The 21089-nt window shown below is 39.3% G+C and overlaps 3 protein-coding genes across 3 annotated transcripts; 2 read left to right on the forward strand and 1 right to left on the reverse strand.

Annotated features, from left to right (window-relative positions):
* The first annotated feature begins 1 nt into the window (after position 1).
* Positions 2 to 3043, forward strand: LOC121982131 (protein DCL homolog, chloroplastic-like). Its single transcript, XM_042535048.1, has 3 exons — positions 2 to 385; positions 1655 to 1769; positions 2665 to 3043. The coding sequence occupies exons 1-3, from the start codon at positions 42 to 44 to the stop codon at positions 2827 to 2829; spliced, it is 624 nt and encodes a 207-aa protein (XP_042390982.1). The 5' UTR covers positions 2 to 41; the 3' UTR covers positions 2830 to 3043.
* A 1430-nt stretch (positions 3044 to 4473) lies between these two features.
* LOC121982148 (D-3-phosphoglycerate dehydrogenase 3, chloroplastic-like) lies at positions 4474 to 9326 on the forward strand. The gene is made up of 5 exons (XM_042535069.1): positions 4474 to 5074; positions 7391 to 7767; positions 7887 to 7997; positions 8104 to 8199; positions 8557 to 9326. Exons 1-5 carry the CDS (start codon positions 4537 to 4539, stop codon positions 9226 to 9228), a joined length of 1794 nt encoding a protein of 597 aa, XP_042391003.1. The 5' UTR covers positions 4474 to 4536; the 3' UTR covers positions 9229 to 9326.
* Positions 9327 to 11646: 2320 nt separating this feature from the next.
* Positions 11647 to 15292, reverse strand: LOC121982154 (ethylene-responsive transcription factor 3-like). Its single transcript, XM_042535080.1, has 2 exons — positions 14299 to 15292; positions 11647 to 12016 (listed from the first exon to the last, which is right to left on the reverse strand). Exon 1 carries the CDS (start codon positions 14980 to 14982, stop codon positions 14341 to 14343), a length of 642 nt encoding a protein of 213 aa, XP_042391014.1. The 5' UTR covers positions 14983 to 15292; the 3' UTR covers positions 11647 to 12016; positions 14299 to 14340.
* Between the last annotated feature and the right edge of the window lie 5797 nt (positions 15293 to 21089).

Consider the following 21089-nt stretch of genomic DNA (forward strand, 5'->3'; position numbering starts at 1 on the left):
TACAGTTTTTGTTGTAGTTAATTACCCATTTTGTGTACTGAATGCTTGGGAAATTGGGCCACAGTATCGGCCCAATTTTGAAATCCTTTTCTATAAACCCTAGCGGTGGTTCGGGCGCACGAGCAGCAACGATGGCTTCCTTTGCAGTGACTCTACTACTGCGACGCGTCCCCTCCCTCCGCGGCGCCCGGGCCCTTTCGGTGGCATTACCGTGGCGATGGTATTCGAGCTTATCTCGCGACAGTGATTCCGACTCTACGGTCGCCTTCTCGTATGGAAGCGAGAGCGGCTCGGACGAGTCGTCAACGCCGTTGAGGGAGAAGGAGATCATGAAAGACATTGAACCTATCCGGACCCTCGCCAAAGATATTCTTCACTCCAAGAGGTAATTGTCGTGATTCAAATCACTAGAGTGATGATAGGAAAGTAGAAGCTTGCCCTAACCTATTTCATTACAGTACTGCTTACTCTTCTGGTGTATTTCTATCATAGGATGAATTTTGGAATGTAAAAAAACAACATTTTATTTTCCCCAAGTATAACTTGGCGTTATGAGCTTTGAATCGGCTCTTTAATTCTATGGCCACTCATTGAATTGTCAAGATCTATACTTTAGCTATACAGACTACCATAGGGGTAGCCAATTTGAAAAAGAACAGCCATTCAGAGAAAGTGTTGAGTTTCTTTTTTCTTTTATTTTTTGTGGGCTGAATGGAACTAAAAAGATACATGTCAAAATGAATCTATCATCTCAACTCTTGAAAGAAACCCAATGAAAACTCTGCTTACTACTCCCTAAGTAAAGGAAAACCAAGTTCACACATCTAAACTGGAAAGCAAAATGAATCAATAGCACAAAGACAGCGATACGAAATCTTCTCACATGACCTCCAGTCTCCATAACAGTCATATCGAGTAATATCACTGAACCTTCATACCTTCCTAGCTCACAGTAACCGTATCAATCTGGTCAGAAACAGCTTTTAGTTTAACTTAAGATCATTGCCAAATAAACAGACCAACTCTTTATTGTTCACTAATTTTTACAAGACATTGATTTCCAGCAATAACCCATCATTTGCACAAATCCATATTCCTTGTATCAAAAAAATTTTCTTTGAATCCTTGGTTTCTCATTACAAATTATTGGGCATTGCACTAAATCTAGTGAAATCACTTCACATTGTTGTTTTAACCATTATAATGACTATCACCTTCAGAGAATGTTAGGAGAAGACTTAGTACTATGAAACAAATAAGAGTTCTAAGCCCATCCGTGTCTGCTAACCTGTCTAAGATAATTGGTGCTTTGACGGAATAATCTTACAACTACTTTCTCCGGTCTTCTCTCTATGTTTATTCATCTATCTAATGAAAAGAAAATAGGAATTGCATGGCACACATTTCAAATTTATGGGAATGTTCAATCTGCAAAATACATGGATATCTGGTAGCAGTTCAGTCAACACCTTAGTCTTGTATTTAAATCGTGTATGATTGTTAATGTTTTATCATCATTCATCACTAATACTTTTCTGATCATTATTAATAATAAGTTTTGCTTTCTCCTTTATTTTTTTATCAGTTTCATTGACTCATGATTCTCCTGTGTAGTAATAAGTTCTGAATTTATTCTGTGCATACTGCCCTGCAGATACAGAGATGGGGAATCTTTAAACGCTGAAGATGAAAAAGAGATCACAGAAAAAATTCTCCATTATCATCCACATTCAGAAGATAAGATAGGCTGTGGCCTCTCTTCTATAGTGGTATATTTAAATATTGTACTTTTTACCTTTGCAATTATGTATTTTCAACGCTGTTGTCCACATAGATTGATGCTTAATTCATAAACTATACTACAATTTGCTATGCTATAGAAGTAAGATATACCCATTTATTCTCTTGGAGATGTTCTCACAACTGAAACATAGGACAGAAAAATCTAAAGGTGCATTATTCTGCCAGACCTTTTACAATTTGAAGTAGGAAGTAAGCCTTTTCATTCTTTAACCTTTAATAGGAAAGCAATAAAATGAATGCTAGGATTAGGGATAATTTCACCATTGTTAGTAACAGAGTCAGCTAGGTGACAATGAATGTGTGCGGAGAGATCTGAACGGCCTGGTTGAACTTAAAAGATCATCTTGCTTTCTGTTAGCAAGCAAGTGGTTAGTCTTTAGCAGGTTGTTTTTGTTGATACCACTGAGGTTGCTATTTAGGAACTCTGTTGTGGCTAGGGCGACAGCTGATGAAGAAGCAACAAATTCCACATACGAGCACTATGTTCCAGTTCTCTTGTTCCACAAGGTGACTTCAATACTGTATTGGGGGTTCTAGAACATGTAATTTTAAATTTGAGCTCTGTGTTCCAGTCCTCTTGTTCCCCAAGGTGACTTCAATATTGAATTCATTCTGGTATTGTAGAAATTGGTAATCTTAAATGTGACTATCAAAGATCCACGATGGCGCTGAGTAGAGTTTATGGCTAGAGTTTAGTTCATTTGTCAAATTTAAATGAGAGGAAAGACGGTCTACATTTCAATTGAATTCTGTATCATTGCATCCATTTAGGAGGTTTCAAGCTATACTGCTGGGTAGGTGGCTCTTTTTTTTTTCCTGCAAAAAAACAGAATTGAAGCTTACCTAATTTTCTTTGTGAAGGTTGATCGACATCCAGAGTTCAGATATTCTCGCTGCTTATTTGTAGCACGAACTGATGGTGACTTGGTAGACTTCTCTTACAATAAGTGTCTCAAAACTTACATCCGAAGTAAGTATCCATCGCATGCTGAATGGTTTATTCGTAAACATTTTGGACGGAAATGATTGGAACGTTTTCCATCTACCATCAGAGAGGTGAACCTTTTTGGTTGATGCCATTGTTCTCTATCAATATAGACCTTTTCTTTTTTGCAGTTGTAATGTTATTAGTTGATGGATGAAAAGATTATAGACCTTTTTTCTTGACAATTATCTTGTCAATCCAAATGATTGAAGCAAACTCTAAATTAATTTTGGTGAATTGAGCTAGTAACAATCATTTTCAATGAAACTGAAGTTTGACTGCATTTAAACAATTTTGCTTATTTGGATCAGTTTTTAAAATATTCATGATCACTGCCTATTTGTTCCTAGCTATATGAATACTCTGTCAAGCTGTATCATATGCAACACTGTCACTAGAATTCGTCTTAATACCATCAATTCTTTTATTTATCAATTGTTCTTGTTTATTTATGTATATTATTTCTACCTATATCATCTTTCTTCCTCCTCACCTATATGTTTTTTTTAAAAAATTTTATTAGAGCCTTTTAACACCTTTTTTTCTTGGAGCCACTACCTACCACAAATTAAACGATCAAGCATTGTTAAAATTTGAGCTTTTGACGAACAAGGTATGTGATGAGGGTTTGGTAGGTGAGGTGAGAAAAAAAAATTGTTTAATCTTTGGATATTTAAAATTATCAAATGACCATAATTTTTTATTACACACTATTAAAAATATGTACGTGTATACTTTTTTTCTTCAAAAATTTTGTGAAACCAATCGCATCTAAAAATTTTAATATTGAATGAGAATGACATGCTATTTCTTGACTTAAAATTAAATATAAAAACCATCACCAACCACAAAGTTGTCAGATAGTCGGCATTTCGTCAGCTTGTTCAACTACCATTTATTATGATATTTTTTTTTAGTAAAGAAAGCCCTTAAGAATGTATTTAATATTTAACATATCTTTTAAAATTTATATCACTTGAAACCAAATTGAATTTAAATTGCTCCAAAAGGAAAAAAAATTGTACTATTTTATGATAATTTTAGTTTAATTTTTTTAGATAAAATATGAAAGAAAATATTGGATGATTTTAATAAAATTAAAATACGTATATTCATTTAATGATGTGAATAAAAAAGAATTGTCTTTTTAATTTTTAACCTTTTTTTTTCTTTCTCTAAAATGAGAAGGGTTGTTAGGGTAGGTTATTGCTTCTTTACATGCAAAGTTTTATGAACAATGACAAATATGGAACTAAACTTAATTCTTAGTATTATTAAACTAACTAAAGAATGCCCTCCGATTTAATGAAAGTAAAGCATTAAAAAAACATGAAAAATAAGCCAAACTCGATCGAATTTGATAAGGGCCGTTCACTTGGGTACACTTGGGTAGATCAAGCCAAACATTCTCTCAAGGCTTGATGTGACAGTAAAAGATTATATCCATTTTAAAAATAATTACAGTTTAATTCTCACGGAAGAGACCTCTATAACAATTGAGAAGGCCATATTAGTAATTATCATATTTTTGATTTGTTTGATAAATAAAATATAGGATCAGACCGTACCGTGTATCTCAAATTAATCGGATTGTAAAATTTAATTACTTAGTTAAAAAAAAAAAAAAACCAAACCCGACCTGATGCAGTGCGCTATAAATGCACACCTCTGAGTCTAAGCAGGCCGCTACGGTCCATTTTCAAGATCTTCGGGCTTGTCACGGTGCCATCCTCACTCGACCAACTCCAATGGCGGCCTCCACCGGACCCATCGTCGATCCTTCCCTCCGCCTCCGCCACTTCTCTTCCCTCTCTCGCCGCCTCTTCCTAGCTCCTTCTCGGCTCCACGCTTCTCCTATTCTCCGCCACCGTCTCCCGCGCTTTGTCGCGATGGCCGGAGGATCGGACCCGAAGCCGAGGGTCCTGGTTGCCGAGAAGCTCGGCGAAGCTGGTATGGAACTTCTCAAGGGAGAGGCCGACGTGGAATGCTCCTACAACCTCTCCCCCGAGGAGCTCCGCTCCAAGATCGCGCTTTGCGATGCTCTGATCGTGCGCAGCGGCACGAAGGTCGGCCGCGACGTGTTCGAGTCCTCCGGAGGCAGGCTTCGGGTCGTCGGACGCGCCGGAGTGGGGATCGATAACGTGGATCTCGCAGCCGCCACAGAGCACGGCTGTCTCGTTGTGAACGCGCCCACTGCGAACACGGTGGCCGCGGCAGAGCATGGGATTGCTCTGCTCACCGCCATGGCCCGCAACATCGCTAGATCTGATGCCTCCATGAAATCTGGTATGATCTTTAGTCCTCCCTGAACCCTTATAGTCTCGTTTGAACATTTTAAATGTCACTGGCCTTTCTTTTATGGCAAGTAACGGAAACATGACGGCTTAGTTTTCATAGGAAAGAAAGACATTCTATTTTTTGAATCCTTTTGTGTGAAACGAAGAACCCCACCGAACGTTGTATATAATTACAGGAATATTGGGAATTTACATAAGCTTGCCATTAATTTTCAAGGAGTCACTCCTTTTTTATCTTCCTAGTTCCTATATGCTAAATGCTAAATCTTATGGAAGAAATCTTTAATAATTTCGTCTGGTTTCTATATTACCTTTTTTTCTCTGGTTAAGTGAAAGTTTCAAAATGTACATGTTTGCTAAATGAATCTACCAAATGAATAAAAGAAAGAAATAAAGAAAAACAAAAAATAACAAGAACGTTACCCTACAAAGAAGGATATCAAGAAAGTGAAACTATCCTTTTTGACCAAAAAACAAAAAATAAAAAAAAATAATCCTTTGTCAACAAGAACATTGCGCTATTACTATTGAGATTTTACCTAGCTGCATGTTATTCTTTAATACAGTTTCTACATTCATTTGGAAATTCATATTTGGGTAGTCCATGTTCATAGAATTTTTTTAAATTTTCATGTCAACAAATATATTAAAGAATACAGGCACAAATTTATACTTCTGTTTCTGGCCCACTGCTCGCCTCCTTCATACCTTAGAAATGGAAATGATAGAAATGCAAGTTACTAATCCAATTAATCTAACTAGTCAATAGGTAGCAAAGATACTCCTATTTCTTGGTGTGAAAATGAAGATTTTTTTTGCCACTTGATTCTTTTACTATGCAATTTATTTTCCTTGTAAATTATGAAAAATCTAAATTATTAGTACACCATGTATCCCCATTTTCTGGCCAAATTTGCTATTAGTATAAGCTAAATTTTGTATGAATGTTGCTCGTTTCATTCTTGACTAGCTTCTGTGATCTTATACCTACTTGTTATAGTCCTCTGTTGACTGTTGTCTTCGAAACTGATATAGTAATCATTTGACCGGCCAATCAGTTACACATTTGTTTAGGAAATCTCTCTTTTTTGATAAGAGGAAATGGCCCATGGCTAATGTACTATGCATTACATATCAAGCTGTCATAACTAACAAAAGCTTGCTGTGAATCCCAATTTTTTTTTTTAGGTTAACCATGTATGTACTATGTACTATGATTACTTGTTTTTGATCTTCTGATTTGCACACAAACCAATCAATTTATTGTTTGTTTTTTAATCTTCTGATTTGCACACAAGCCAATCAATCATTGCTTGCTTTTAATCTCACTTTTGATTTGCACAAGTCAATCCTCATCCAAAATTTCTTTCCCTTATGGAAGTGTTGTTTAATTTGCAGAATTTATAGTCCTGTTTGATGTCAATGAGATGTTGAATACTGTATGAACGCAAATTGAATTATACTTAATTCTTCATTATTTAGCAGCAGTATAACTTAACTGCAAAGAGCATGTTTCTCCTCTGGGCTGGATTTCTACTGTGTGCACGAACAAGTTTGAATTTTCACCTTACAATTGCACACAAGGAAGTTCATGGTCGGACAGCTGAAACTGAAGGAGAGTTCTGTTGATCTTACCTTCAAAATAGATCTATGAATGAATGATCAAGGAAGGCTGTTGTGCATAAAACTACTATGAGGATAAAAGAACAACTTATAATCATACTTGGCGAACCTATATTTTCTTCACGAAGAAGAATATGGAGATTGCTTATCACACTTGGAATTATGCTTCATGCTTTTTCTTTCATTTATTTGTTACATTCTTTTCTTCAATGATTCTACTGACTTGGTTATCTTGTTATATATCAGTTTGTTTTGGTTTATTTTTCAGTATGTTTCTCTGCAGTAGATCAATTTATGTCAATCAGTAAGCGGCCTTACCAGTGATATTTTCTTGATGGTTTAAACCGCTTATAAAGCAATGTGAGACCATTCTTGTTGTTTGGTGAAGTAGGGACAGGATTAAACCCTACCAATAGTGATATGATTCATACTCAGCACATGTTGGCAAAAAGTCCTCAGGATCTAACTGACTATAGACCAAGCAAGTGTTCATGCATTGTACATCCTTTAATTGTGCATTTGTATTGTTAGCTTATCTAATCTTATCTGGCAATTTCTTAGCAAAATAACATCTAGCAGATAAATGGTTGTATTGGATGTGTCACTCTTGTAGGAAATGAATTTATCTCAGCACCTTCTCAAAGTATTTGTTCATACATTATGCTGCTTTATTAATTCTCAGGTAAATGGGAGCGCAACAAATATGTTGGTGTATCACTTGTTGGCAAAACACTTGCTATTTTGGGGTTTGGGAAAGTTGGATCTGAGGTAGCACGTCGTGCCAAAGGGCTCGGAATGCATGTCATTGCACATGACCCGTATGCGGCTGCAGATCGTGCCCATGCTATTGGGGTGGAGTTAGTAACCTTTGATGAAGCATTAGCAAGGGCAGATTTTATCTCATTGCATATGCCTCTAACTCCTTCAACTTCTAAAATTCTTAATGATGAAGCTTTTGCAAAGATGAAAAACGGGGTGAGGATTATAAATGTTGCACGCGGTGGTGTGATAGATGAAGAAGCTTTACTAAGGGCATTGGATTCCGGAGTTGTTTCTCAGGTGCTTATCCTATGTTTTACTCAATCTTTTTTTCCCACTTAATTTTGGTTTCCTTACAGTTGACTGTGTGGAAGCTAAATTTAGTTGTGAAATAGCTTAAAGCTTTGTAAGTTTATCAGGCTGCTTTAGATGTATTCACCAGAGAACCCCCATCCGCCCAAGACAAGTTGGTTCTGAATGAAAAAGTTACAGTCACACCACATCTTGGTGCCAGCACTGTTGAAGCGCAGGTTAGGAGAATTGTGCTGCTACTCTTACTTTACTATAGATTGCAGATTCAGATAGATGAGACCTAGAGGCATTTATTTTGATTCTTATGTTTAAGTTTAAAACCAGGAGGAAGTGGCGATTGAAATAGCTGAAGCTGTTCTTGGAGCTCTGAAAGGAGAGCTCGCTTCTACCGCAGTAAATGCTCCAATGGTTCCTGCTGAGGTATGTTTGCTTGGTGTTCTGAACTGTGCATCTAATTTCTCTAGGAACAAAGAAACATATACTGAGATATTAAATCACACTTTCTTTTCTTATCTGCTACTAAAAACTACGACATGACTTTACTCTTTAACTGTTGGCTTAGATGCTGATCAAAGACGCTGCAACTGATACGAGTCCTCTGAAATTTCTGACAGACATGCTAACACTCACACACGAAGTGCATTGTTTCTTTTAGTCAAAATCTTAATGATGCAACCTTTTATCACAAAGCTAAACGATAAGCTATTTCTTGACGTAGCAATATTATGTTTTGGATCCATCATGGCGTTTGATATAATTTACTTTTGTGCTTTCTAGGTCATGTCTGAGCTTGCGCCATTTGTTGTCCTAGCTGAGAAACTTGGCAGGTTAGCGATACAACTTGTAGCAGGAGGCAGCGGTGTGAAATCGGTGAAGGTGACCTACACATCAGCAAGAACTTCTGGAGATCTTGACACTAGATTGCTCCGAGCCATGGTCACCAAGGGTCTCATCGAGCCCATATCAGATGCCCATGTTAACCTCGTGAATGCCGACTTCATTGCCCGGAAAAGAGGCATTCGTATCTCAGAGGAGAGAGTTTATTTGGATGGTTCTCCGGAGGATCCTATAGAGTCCATAATGGTTCACATTGCCAATGTTGAATCTAAATTTCCCACAGCTATGTCTGGAAATGGAGAAATAACAGTGGAGGGCAGAGTAAAGGATGGCATACCCCATCTAACCAAGGTTGGGTCATTTCAAGTGGATGCTAGCATGGAAGGAAGTCTGATACTCTGCAGGCAGGTTGATCAACCTGGGATGATCGGATTCGTGGGAGGTATTTTGGGCGATCAGAATGTCAATGTGAGCTATATGAGCGTCGGACGGATTGCTCCTCGTAAACATGCAGTTATGGCTATCGGTGTCGACGATGAACCCTCCAACGAAGCTTTAAAGAAGATAGGAGACATCCCAGCCATTGAGGAGTTTGTTTTTCTTAAATTGTAAGGCTATTTAGCCTTAATGCAAAATAATATCTGGATGTGTCTTACTTTCTACTTCTTTGGTGGTTCTTCTAATTTGATGAACTAGATCATTTTTCAATTCATGAAGGTTTTCTTGATTCATTGGTATATATATAGAATAACAAAAACAAAATATTTTAACAAATTAATAATGAATTTCGGAAAATGTGCATGGGCATTTGAATTGTAAAAGTATTACATATTAGGAAATATCTAGTTTTTTTTCGGAGTAATATATAATTTTCAAATATATATATATTTTTAAAATTTATCTATTTAGCGTTTACATATTTTTAAAATTTATTCAGATCTTTAAAATTTTTTAAATCTATTCAATTATTTTTCAAAACTATATTAATCTCAAATAAAAAGTTGATGTGATACTTTACTATGTTTTTTTTTATAATCCAGTTCGCCCGACTAATCTTAATCTTGAGAAAAATAAAGACAAAGAAAGCCTTAAGCTCTTATTTGATATTGAGTTCATTTTAAATTGTCAAAAATCTTCAGATAACCATTTTTTATAAATAAAGTGTCCTTTAAAACAAATTGAACAAAAAAAATTAAATTACTTGAGAGTTTTTAAATAAAAAAGTACCAACAAATACAAATTGAACAAGCTAATTGGTTACACTGGCCAATATTAATCTGTCCAATTACATATTTATCATATTAAGCTATTGAAAACCTCTTTAAAAATCAAATAATTGAACGAAAAATAAAAAAAATAAAATAAGAAAGGAGAAAGCCCTCCATGGTAGGAGTGTTCTGGGGAGGGAAGAGATATTGTCTAGGTATGCAAGGCAATAGTTTATCCTGTGATAAATGTTAATGGTTCAAGTCCGCCTATATCTGTTACTATGATAAGTCATTTTTTTTTTAATTAAACAGTTATTTAGTATTCATGGATATTGATAAGATACTTAAATATATTTAAGTAAAAAATATGAATCAGATGGAACATGCAATCGGTCCACCCACAAAAGTTTCTCAAGGCCGCTTAGTACTGCTTATATTAGCTTTAATATTAATGGTGAGGTTCAAATGAATACTTAGGGGTATTTAATTAGGGATTATAGTTGATAACCTTAGTAAGTAATTTATAAAAATTTTATTTAGTTTATGTAATGAGTGATTTTTGTCATGTCAGTAATTTGATAATACAATCCGGAATCAGAAAATCTGGAAAGCCAGTCTTTCACGATTCCAAGGTTATTCCACATCATCACCGACTTTTTTACAACCTTCCCATGAGATGTGGCCAATCGGCTCAGCATTCCGGAGCTCATCTTCTAGACCACCAACACCTACGGTCTCATGGCTTCTCTCTACGTTGCAACATTACGACTCTGCCGAGGGATAAATTGGCAGAGTTCGCATTGGGCCTAGCAGAGAACAACCGCCCCTTCTTGTGGGTGGTCGAACCCGGCCTAGTGGAAGGGGGCATCGAGGCACTGCTTGAGGGATGGTTGAGGAAACTAAAGGACATAACTTGTTGATGAGATGGTGTCATCAAGGGAAGGTTCTGTGCCACCGGACCATCGACGTATTCCTGACGCACGGTGGCTGGAACTCGATGACGGAGAGCATGGCTCGTGGCATTCTGGTGATCTACTCATCGAGTTCGTAAACTAATACACCAACTGCTAGTATGCTTGCCAACATTAGGAATTCAGAATGAAGATCAAGGAGGAGGTGAGGAGGCAGCAAGTGAAGGAGGTTGCATGGGAAGCATTGAAAGGGGAGGAGATGAGGAAGAAGGCGATGGATCAGAATAGAAGGAGAAGGCACGACAAGCCACGGCAAAAGACTGAACTTCGTTTAAAAGGTAAATTAGTAAATGCCAAACTAGGTTGTTGCACAACGTTGAATCAAATAATATTAAAGTTATATTTTATTCTCATAACCTTAATTATATGATTATCCGATAATCATATAGTTAAGATCATGCTATAATTTGAACTAAACACACTCTTATGATGGATACCCAAACACCCAGTCCAGGATTTAAGATTTAGGATTTAATAACAAGCTGCAAAATGTTTAGTGAAGTTAAAAATAAGCACAGATCTAGATATTTCTCAAATAAGTCAACCTTTCAAACTATCCCTAAATCCATAAGCACAGATCTAGATATTTCTCAAATAGGTCAACCTTTCAAACTATCCCTAAATCCATAAGCACAGATCTAGATATTTCTCAAATAGGCCAACCTTTCAAACTATCCCTAAAACTATCCCTAAATCCATGGCAAGAGACATCCTCGCAAACTGAGCGTCAAACTGATTCAGATTGACAAAGCGGGCAATTGCGGGTGAATCAAATTTTGATCCAGTTCAACTGAAAAAAAAAAACAAAAAATATATGGTCTAACCCAACACAGTCCAAATCAATTGCAAAGTCAATCAGAACTATAAAAAATAAGCTTCAGTCGAGTAAATATTTGGATAGGCATAGACCAAAACCAAACACAGAACAAAAAAAATATTGATCTACACCCACCCACAACACTAATGGGGCGTCGACAAAACAGTAGGGATGCTTCGACTATAACATCTCACCTTTAGCACTTTCAGCTTCCGGTCAAACCATAAAAAGAAAGTTGATTCTTCCCTTCTCGTGCTTGACTTGTAGCCTCTGTTGGCATTTATATCTTAGTGCATACTTCGTCTACTTCGTGTTCATCATTTTGCTGTATGGATTAGTGTATCAGAGTGTATTGGCCGAACTGTACTTCCAGGCCATTGACGAGAAGGTTCGGTCTTTAGAAGCTGAAAATACAGAAATGAAGCAAGTAGTTAGGTTACGAAAACTTGCAGAGTATTCACAGCCAAAGAAAATTGAATTACAGCTAGAAACCACAAAACTATGAGTTGAAGAAGTCAGTCTACACCTCACAACGTCTGCATAAACTTACCCAGAACTGCATTTGGATTGCACACCTATAAGAAAAAGAAAAAAAAAAAAGAGAACAAACAAAGAACAAAGAGTTTCTTTGGGGTCCTCTTCAGCTCTATAATCAACCAAGAGTTCAAAACTTCTTTCCCTTTGAAAAGATGTCAACAGATGAAAGACAAAAAAAACGGTTGTGATCTTCCCCTCACATTCTTAATTTTACTAAGTCAATTTCATCAACCAAAATCAAGTAAATGGATCAGTATCATTATTGTCATCAAGCCTGTGCTAGCCCCAACTAGTTAAGATTGACAGGATTTTTTTTCCCTCCATTGAATAAAACAAATACACTGGGTAGCTTTAATTATATATGATATATAACATCGGGTCGAGTAAAACTGTATGAAACATAACATTTTGCAAAGGTTCATACAGTGTTTAAAATAGAAATAAGAAAAAAAGGGTAAACCATAGCACCGAAACATAAAGGAACTGGATGCAATTTATCAGGAAAATTTTACAAGTTAGAGCAGAAAAATGCCCCGGCGAATATGATTCCTACTCCAGTAGGAATTGGCCCAGAGTATTAATCCTTAGCTTGAGTGATGGCTGTGAATCAGTGTGTACCTAAATGACAGTTGAGTGCTACCCAACCACATAATCAATTGAACAAAGAAAAACATGCCAACTAACTTTTAATGCTTAACATAGGAAACACTATAGATGAGAACACAAGGAAAAAATGTAATGAACACTTGAAAAGGAAATTTTGGACGCGCTTGTATTGGACAGTTATATTAAATTCATTTGCTTAAAGACAATCCATGAAACCATATTAGACATAAATCTATTATGTGTACATCTAGGGTTAATCAGAAAAGGGATAATATATATATATCCTATAAATCTAAGTATAATCCATAAAAAATTTCCTAGACGATGACAAGATGCCCAAGAAATATATTTCATGACAAGTCTAAGACAACTTGAGGCATACAACCTTTAACAAGTGATGTAACTAAGGAATATATTAATACAAGCGGACAAAAAATGCATCGTAAATATCATCTAGCCGTATACTAAAACTGTTACAGATATCACAAGCAACAGATAGAACAAACAAATAAGACTTTTGAACTATGAATGCTTCTTATCCGAAGTCACAGTCGATAAAGATGTAACAGATAAAATTTAAATTTTGATTAACAAATATCGTACGACACAGCAACCCTAAACAACAATGACAATATCACAGCCTAACTGTTCAGAATCAGCTAATTTCGTGGCATTACATAATAAAAAGGCAACAACTAAGCTTCGTATGAAAATACAAAAAGATATAGACTTTTCATCATTGAGCATGTCAAATTAGTAGCCTATGAGCTTATCCCAAAATTATGACAGTTCTACAATAAAATTGTTGAAACACCAAGCCATCCCCACAAAACAATTTATGAAACTGTGTAGTGCCACAATATAATAGCTCAACCTCCAAATCCCGATAACTTGGTAAGTAACCAATACACACTAGAGAAGATACAGACGAAAATTATTCCGACCATACAATTGGAAGAAGCGTTTGTAACTTCAAAAATCTGGATATTAGACGAAAATGAAAACATAATAAACAATATCAATGAAGAAGCAGACCAAACCATCATATTCACCTAAAAAACTAAAATATATAAAGGCAAGAAAATCCTAAATCAGCAGTACCTCTAAAATTCCCATAAGACTATGAATATCCATTGTGCAACTCATTCTAGCCAAGCTCTTTCCCTCTACCTTGATGTAGCTAACTCTTTAGAGATCAATAAAGAAAGTATGAATAACTCTAAAGTTGATTGATCTTTCCATTTTTAGGTCATTTCTTCTGTGTGGAATGTCAGTTCTTTAAATAGATTTCACAACGACAGCATTTGTACATAGAAGATCCAACTCAATAATCAAAATTTTCTAATTCAACATAAATAAAGTAATGTAGCTACTATATTTAGAAAAAAGGAAGAGAAGAAGAACAGATAGAACAATTTCTTTGGATACTGTGGAATAATCATCTTAATCAAATGAAACTACGACATAGATCTGAATCAAAGAGAAGGTATGTGAAAGGCCGCAACTATCGATGGTGCTAAAGAGAGGGGGGAAACGAACGGACTCTTTTAGCAACGTTCCCTTTGCTAAGCGTCAGATCAGGATGTCAGAGGCGGAGAATCGTGGCTTGGAGGTCATCATCTGGTGGCGGGAGAAGGTTAAGATCAAATGGCAGTGTATGCTGGTACGCAGAAGAGATGTCACGCTCGTCGTCAACGACGGAGGACGACGACCCGCAGTCACTGTGACGGTCGTCGTCGCCATCTAGAACTCTCTGGGGTTGAGGTTTGGCCTGCCTCCCCAGCTGCGACATACGTCGATGGCTCAGCGCTGCCACCACCGGCGGAGGAAGACGCGGCCCACTGAAGGACTCCACGGTGCTGCTGTGGCTGCTCGACGTCGGCCGCTGCAGCGACGGAGGCGGGAGGTCATGGTGGCCGTGGCCGAAGGGAAATCGGGCGGCGAAAGGGCGGCGTAGCACAGGAGTAGGGGAAGGGGAGGCAGCGGCGGCGAGAGGGAAGTTGGTCTTAGCCTTGGGACCCCGGAAGGCGCGGGCAGCGGCGTCGTACGCCAGCGCGGCGGCCTCGGCAGAGTCGAAGGTGCCGAGCCACACCCTGGCCTTCTTCCACGGATCCCGGATCTCGGCCGCGAACCGCCCCCACGGCCGCTTGCGCACACCTCGGAACCGCATCCCCGCCGCAGCCGCCGCCGCCGCCGGGGGCTCCATCTGAACTTGCCCCTTCCGCATCTGGCCGACAGATCGAAGGAATGAGAAGGGGGAAGCGAAGGAAAGGGGGAGGAAGGAGGAGAGATGGGATCAAAGCAGGAGGAGTGTTGAATTCGCCATGTCGAGTTGTTCAAAATTAGGGGGATAAATTGGCTGGCTGATTCACGATGGTGATCGATTGCCACACAAAGAAGGGAAGATGATTTGTTTGTATGTTCTGTGAGGGGTCACGTCTCCGTCTACATCTCTCCGTCTCTTCCCTTTCCTTCCCCTCCGCGCCTCCTCCGCTTCCCCATCTTTTTCTCTTTTCGGATGTTTTCTTTTCTTTTCTCTTCCCTTCCGATGGTCTTACATTTTCGAAATGACTATCCTGCCCTCCTTACGGTATTGTTATTCAGGTAATTTCAAAATATATATTATTGAAAAAAATAAAAGGGCAACGCTCGCTCGATAAATATTTAAAAAATCATAAAAAATGTGATACATATAAAGTTTAGATAAATCTAATCAAAACTATTATAATAATATTAAAATATTTTTTTAAAAAAATAATAATAAAATAGAAGTCTATTTTAACATTTGTTCAACACTTTTTTAATAATAAACAAACTCCTTTAAATTTTATCCTATATTATTTCAAAGTGGTCGTTGGAATTTGGATTTTCAAAATAGACCTCAAAATTACCCAATTGAAATCCACATTTTATTTATTTAATAGAATCATGATGTGATGTATTACCAACTAACAAAATAACCTCACATTTTTCTCATATTGCCTAATGAAATAAACTTTCTTAATGATTAAGTGATAACAATTTTTTAAAAAACATTGAAAGAATTTGACTGCTGAAAATTTTAAAACCCAAATTAAAAAATCAGATAAATTATAGAGTGGATATGAATTTCTTGTAAATTTTCACTTGTGCTTTGACTTTAATATATTAATTAGTGATTTTTTTTACTTATTCTTGTTGGTATACTAATTAGAGATACTTAGAAGAGAAATGTTCTTATTAGTATAATTAAAGCTATGTAGAAGGAATATTCCTCCAAAATTTTGCTTCATCATTACTATTAACAAAAATTTTAAAAATAAATTTGTAAGGCATCATATTAAATAGCATCAAAGTGTATTCTCAAGAAGGTCAAACAAAGGTCAGAAGAAGATCAAAGTGAATCTTTCCAATCCAAGAACAAATCTACTGGCTCTCAGATGAAGGGCAGAGCCAACCTTGCCATCTTAGTGATAATGCAGATTCGACCGTCCAGACACGAAAACGCCTGTCAGCTCCTACAACAGTTGATCTCTAGCTAACAGAAGAGATGGAGCCAGAATTTCTCTCTCCAGTAGTACTTATAAGTAGACAGTACAACTACTCTGTTATAATTATACATTTGTTATTTCATCAATTTGCTATTGTCATTCTAAAACATCAGGTAATTATTATACAATAAAACTCTTCTACCTAAATCTGTAATCATTTTTTTATATTATAAAAACTAACAGTCATGCAATTATCAACAAGAAGTAACTCTAAAATTGACACATTTCATCAAAACATGATTTAAAGAAATGATACTCTACATTAAGAATGACTAGCCTTCAGTATTCACTAGCCTTCAGTATATTATTCATTAATTTTTGTATATTTTGTACTTGTAAAATTTATTATCTTACTGTTATTTATTTTTAATTTACCCTAATTTAACTTGGATTGCTCACATCAAAAAGAAGGAGATTATAAGTACCACGTGGTAGTTTTGATATGATCAACCAAGTTAAGTTAGATCTGATTGTATTTTACCTCTTGTGTCTAAGTGTGCAGGAACTTAGGAGCACAAGAAGTCGAGCGAAAGACGCAGCTAGCGAGAAGGATGACACGGAAAAGAGTCGACGGGCTCAGTGCGTCCAAGGGACGAGATGCTGCGGAAGAGTACCCTAGCGGATGAGAAGGAGACGCGTGACGTTTCCGAAGGACGAGAAGTCGGAGCGAAAGGTTGCTCGAGAAGGACGGAAAATGGATTCAGGTGAGTCATATTCTGGATGGCTAAAATCACCCAAGTGAGCTGAACCAGAGTGGAAGAGCCGGACCCAAGCGAGCGGAACCGGAGCGGAATACCCGGACCAAAAAGTCAACCAGGGGTTGACTTTGGGGTTACGGTGCCCGGACCACCCAAACCCAGGGTGCCCCAGGCGCGCGCCCTGGTTGAGCTAGAACAACTCAGTCCATGCACCCGAAGCCCTCCCGAGCACCCGGACTAGAAACTTATCGAAACACAACGTGGCACGATTCGTTGTAATGGGGATAAAATTTTATCCCCCTCCAGACGCCTGAAACTCTTTCAGACGCCCTGATCAGGGCTATAAATATAGCCATGATCCCAATAGCTAGAAATAATCACTTGTACGTAATCAATTCCTTTGTCTGTTCTACTTAGGGATGCAAACGAATCGAGCTGGCTCGCGAGCTTTTCGAGCCGGCTCGAAAAATATTCGATTTGTATTCGAATTTGAGCCTTAAATTTTTCAGCATATTCGGCTCGATTCGGTTCATTTACACCCCTAGTTCTACTGCTGTATGAGCTGTCAACGCTGTAAGAGGCTTCTTCGCCTGAAGGAGACTTTGATAGTAAGCTTTAACTGCCTTGGATTAGCAATCATCTGATTGTAAACTAAGTAACCTCTCTGCAGTTCTTCTTTCTTTCTAATCAGTTTGTTAATTACTTTTTATGCAAGTGTTAGTTTAATAAAGTTGTAAAGTTTGAGAAGGGGTTTGTTTCTTTTATTTTTGTGCAGGGATATTCACGCCCCTCTAGCCGGCCGCCAGAGGACCAACACGTTGTAAGAGGAAGGAGAATCCACCACTATGAAGATACTCCTCCGAGTCCCCATGAGGGGTTCGGTGCCCAGGGATATGGCTAGTTTGATTTAGCCAATCTATTATACCTTGTTCTCTGTGAATCCATATAGGGTGGTGGCTACCGGTTGGAACTCACTTGCATAAAGCTGCATATTATCAAACATACTTTTGAACAACACATTGACAGAGCTTTCAGTATCAACGAAAACTCAGGCCACTCGGTTGTTAGCGATTACCGCCTTGATGATGAGCATGTTGTCGTGAGGGAGCTCCACTCCTTCTAGGTCTTGAGGCCCAAAGCTGATTTTGAGACCTCATCACTCGCTCCTAGCTGCAGCCGACTGCATAGATCTCTAGTCGGTGTTCATGAGCCTTTCTGGCTATGGTAGAATCTTCATCAGTGGGGTCTCCTGAAATCATGCTGATGTATGTCCCGCAGTACGACATTTCCTTGGTTCTCCTCTTCCCGAGTCTCCATTGACTCCTTTCCTCTACTAGCTAATTGGACATCCTGATTTTCCCTCCCTTGAGGTGGGTTGGCAGGGCAACCAGAGGTGTTGGGGTTATTGGCCTATTGCTTCAGGAGTTAAGACACGATTTGGGACAGGGGCAGACCTAGTTCAGTCGCTCGGTGGGCATCTCAAGCAAACTGAAGACAATTTCTTATATCATGGGTATCAGACCAATGGTAAGGTCAGTACTAGGTTCCTTAGGAGGGGCTCGTTGGCAGGGGTCCGAACGGTCTCAACCCGTTGCGGCACTCTCGCTTCTCAAACCAGCGGAAGATTTAGTCAGGGATCTCTAGGGCGGACTAGAGGTGGTGGTGGTCTCCGATCGGGCTGACCGGTCGGAGTTGGGCCATCCCTTCCTTCTTTCGGGCAACATGAGCTTCCTACACATTAATATATTTGGCCACTTTCTCCAACAGGTCATCGAAGTCCCTCGTGGGCTTTCGGATGAGGGCTCGAAAGAAATCTCTCTCTAACAGACTTTAAGAGAAGACACTTATTAATATCTCCGAGGTGGTGGCTGGGACGTCCATCGCCACTTGGTTGAAATGCTTGATGCACATTCTTAAAGACTCCTTAGCTCCTTGTTTAAGTGCAAATATACTATGATTGGTCTTCTGGTATCTTCTACTATTAGCGAAATAGTGCAAGAAAATATTTCTGAATTCTTTGAAACAAGTAATAGATCTGACTCGTAGTCTATCGAACCATCTCTGTGCTAAGCTAGAAAGAGTGGTCAAAAACACTCGACACTTTATTGCATCGCTATACTAGTGTAGCAGAGCAACATTCTGGAATTTTCGAAGGTGATCCTCCGGATGGTTGTTACCTCTGCACTCTCTTATAGACAAGGGACTCTTGGGTATCTTTTCATCTAGGACTTCCTAAGAGAAAGGCACGCTTGGTTGTTCAGACGTTTCCCAAATAGCTAGGGCATTTCTTTTCTTTGGGTCCTTTGGGGCGAATTCTCAGCTGAGGAAGCTTACGATCACTCAATTTTGGCGCAACCTTCTCTAGGTGCTCGGAAAAGTGCTTGAGGGAAGTCGCATGGCTTCTTCCTTTTGGATCTTCCCTCTGAGGCATGGAGTCCATCCATCGAGGCCGTAGGTGCTCAGCGCAGGTGAGAATCCACAGTTTGTCTTTCTGATGTTGCTCGTGGCTTGACGTTTTTGAATATCTTATATTCCTCAGGTGTCATGGTGACATTGATTTTGTCAGTATCGCCCATCTTCATGTTCCGAAACAGGCACAGAGGTTTCTCATAGATGACTCCAAATTTGATCCCATTTGAAAGCTAAGTCGAATGGAGGGGTCGATGATGAGTGTAGGAATGGAAGGTAATGTTGACTGAGTAGCGACTTGAGACGGGAACCCAACGATAAGTTGGAAACCTCGGACTTCCATCAGCCACAAGGAGAGTAGGTGGAAGAGAAAGTACTCACGGTTCTACACACATCACAGAGAAAGCACACGGGAATATTAGTACAAGAACTAGGGAGGGGGTTCTTGGCGCAGACATTCCGACGCTCAAGTCAAGACCGGAGTAGAGTAAAAAGTCTAGAAAGAAGATGAAAAATAGAACAGTAGTAGATGCATGTGTGTACCTGACCAACGGAGAGGACCCCCTTTTTATATCCTCTTATAACCTCAGTAATAATGAGGCATCAAAGAATTTCTGGTGTCAGAGTATGTTGGGTGATGGAGGATGCATGACAGATCTCCATTGGGTAGAGGTAGGTTTCGTGACATGCATGTGATCGAGTATTAGAATATCCTTTGACGAATATCTCCCTGATAGGAGGTTGTGATTCCCTTATAGTATTGTCTCCTACGTGATAGTCTGACCGGCGTAGGGGTCAACCGGGAGTAGATCAAGAGTCGTGCCCATGAGAAGTGAGGGGCCAAGCCCTAGGGGTCCGACTGACATGGGGTTCGACCAGGAATATACTGGGAGTCGTGCCCATGAGAAGTGAGAGGTTGAGCCTTGGGGATCCGACCAACTCAGGGGTCGATTGGGAGTTGATTGGAAGCTGTGCCCATAAAAAGTGAGGGGCCGATCCCTAAGGTCCGATCGACGCGGGGGCTGGCCGGGAGTAGATTGAGAGCTATGCTCATTAAAAGTGAGGGGTTGAGCCCTGTGGGTCCAATTGGCTCGGGGGGCCGATTGGAAGTAGACTGGGAGTTGTGCCCATGTGAAGTGGGGGGTTGAGCCCTGAGTTCAACCAGCGCGGGGGCCGACCGAGAGTAGGCTGGAGCTGTACCCATGAGAAGTGATGGGCTAAGCCCTAGGGTCCAATCGGTTCTGAGGCTGGCCGGGAGTAGACTGGGAGTCATGCCCATGAGAAGTGAGGGGCTGAGCCCTAGGAGTTTGACTGGTACGGGGGCCGACCGAGAGTAGACTAGGAGTCATGCCCATGAGAAGTGAGGAGTGGAGCTCTGGCGTCTGACCAGCGCAGGAGTCGACCGGGAGTAGACTAGGTGTTATGCCCATGAGAAGTGAGAGATTGAGTCCTAGGGGTCCGATCGACTAAGGGGCCGACTGGGAGTTGTGCCCATGAGAAGTGAGGAGTTAAGCCCTGGGGCTTTGATCGACGCGGGGGTCGACTGGAGTAGACTGGGAGCTATGTCGATGAGAAGTGAGGGGCAGAGCCCTAGGGGTTTGACCGACTTTGAGGCTTACCGGGAGTAGACTGGGAGCTGTGTCCATGAGAAGTGAGGGGTTGAGCCCTGGGACGACCGACGTGGGGGCCATCCGAGA

This window comes from Zingiber officinale, chromosome 1B, assembly GCF_018446385.1.
Source record: "Zingiber officinale cultivar Zhangliang chromosome 1B, Zo_v1.1, whole genome shotgun sequence".
Classification (NCBI taxonomy): domain Eukaryota; kingdom Viridiplantae; phylum Streptophyta; class Magnoliopsida; order Zingiberales; family Zingiberaceae; genus Zingiber; species Zingiber officinale.

Excerpts from the sequence above, each read along its gene's own strand:
- LOC121982154 (XM_042535080.1), bottom strand. The coding sequence starts at position 14,982 with ATGCGGAAGGGGCAAGTTCAGATGGAGCCCCCGGCGGCGGCGGCGGCT.
- LOC121982131 (XM_042535048.1), top strand. The coding sequence starts at position 42 with ATGCTTGGGAAATTGGGCCACAGTATCGGCCCAATTTTGAAATCCTTT. Across the intron at positions 386-1,654 it reads GATATTCTTCACTCCAAGAG|ATACAGAGATGGGGAATCTT; the intron begins GTAATTGTCGTG and ends ACTGCCCTGCAG. Across the intron at positions 1,770-2,664 it reads GTGGCCTCTCTTCTATAGTG|GTTGATCGACATCCAGAGTT; the intron begins GTATATTTAAAT and ends TTCTTTGTGAAG.
- LOC121982148 (XM_042535069.1), top strand. The coding sequence starts at position 4,537 with ATGGCGGCCTCCACCGGACCCATCGTCGATCCTTCCCTCCGCCTCCGC. Across the intron at positions 5,075-7,390 it reads TGATGCCTCCATGAAATCTG|GTAAATGGGAGCGCAACAAA; the intron begins GTATGATCTTTA and ends ATTAATTCTCAG. Across the intron at positions 7,768-7,886 it reads ATTCCGGAGTTGTTTCTCAG|GCTGCTTTAGATGTATTCAC; the intron begins GTGCTTATCCTA and ends TAAGTTTATCAG.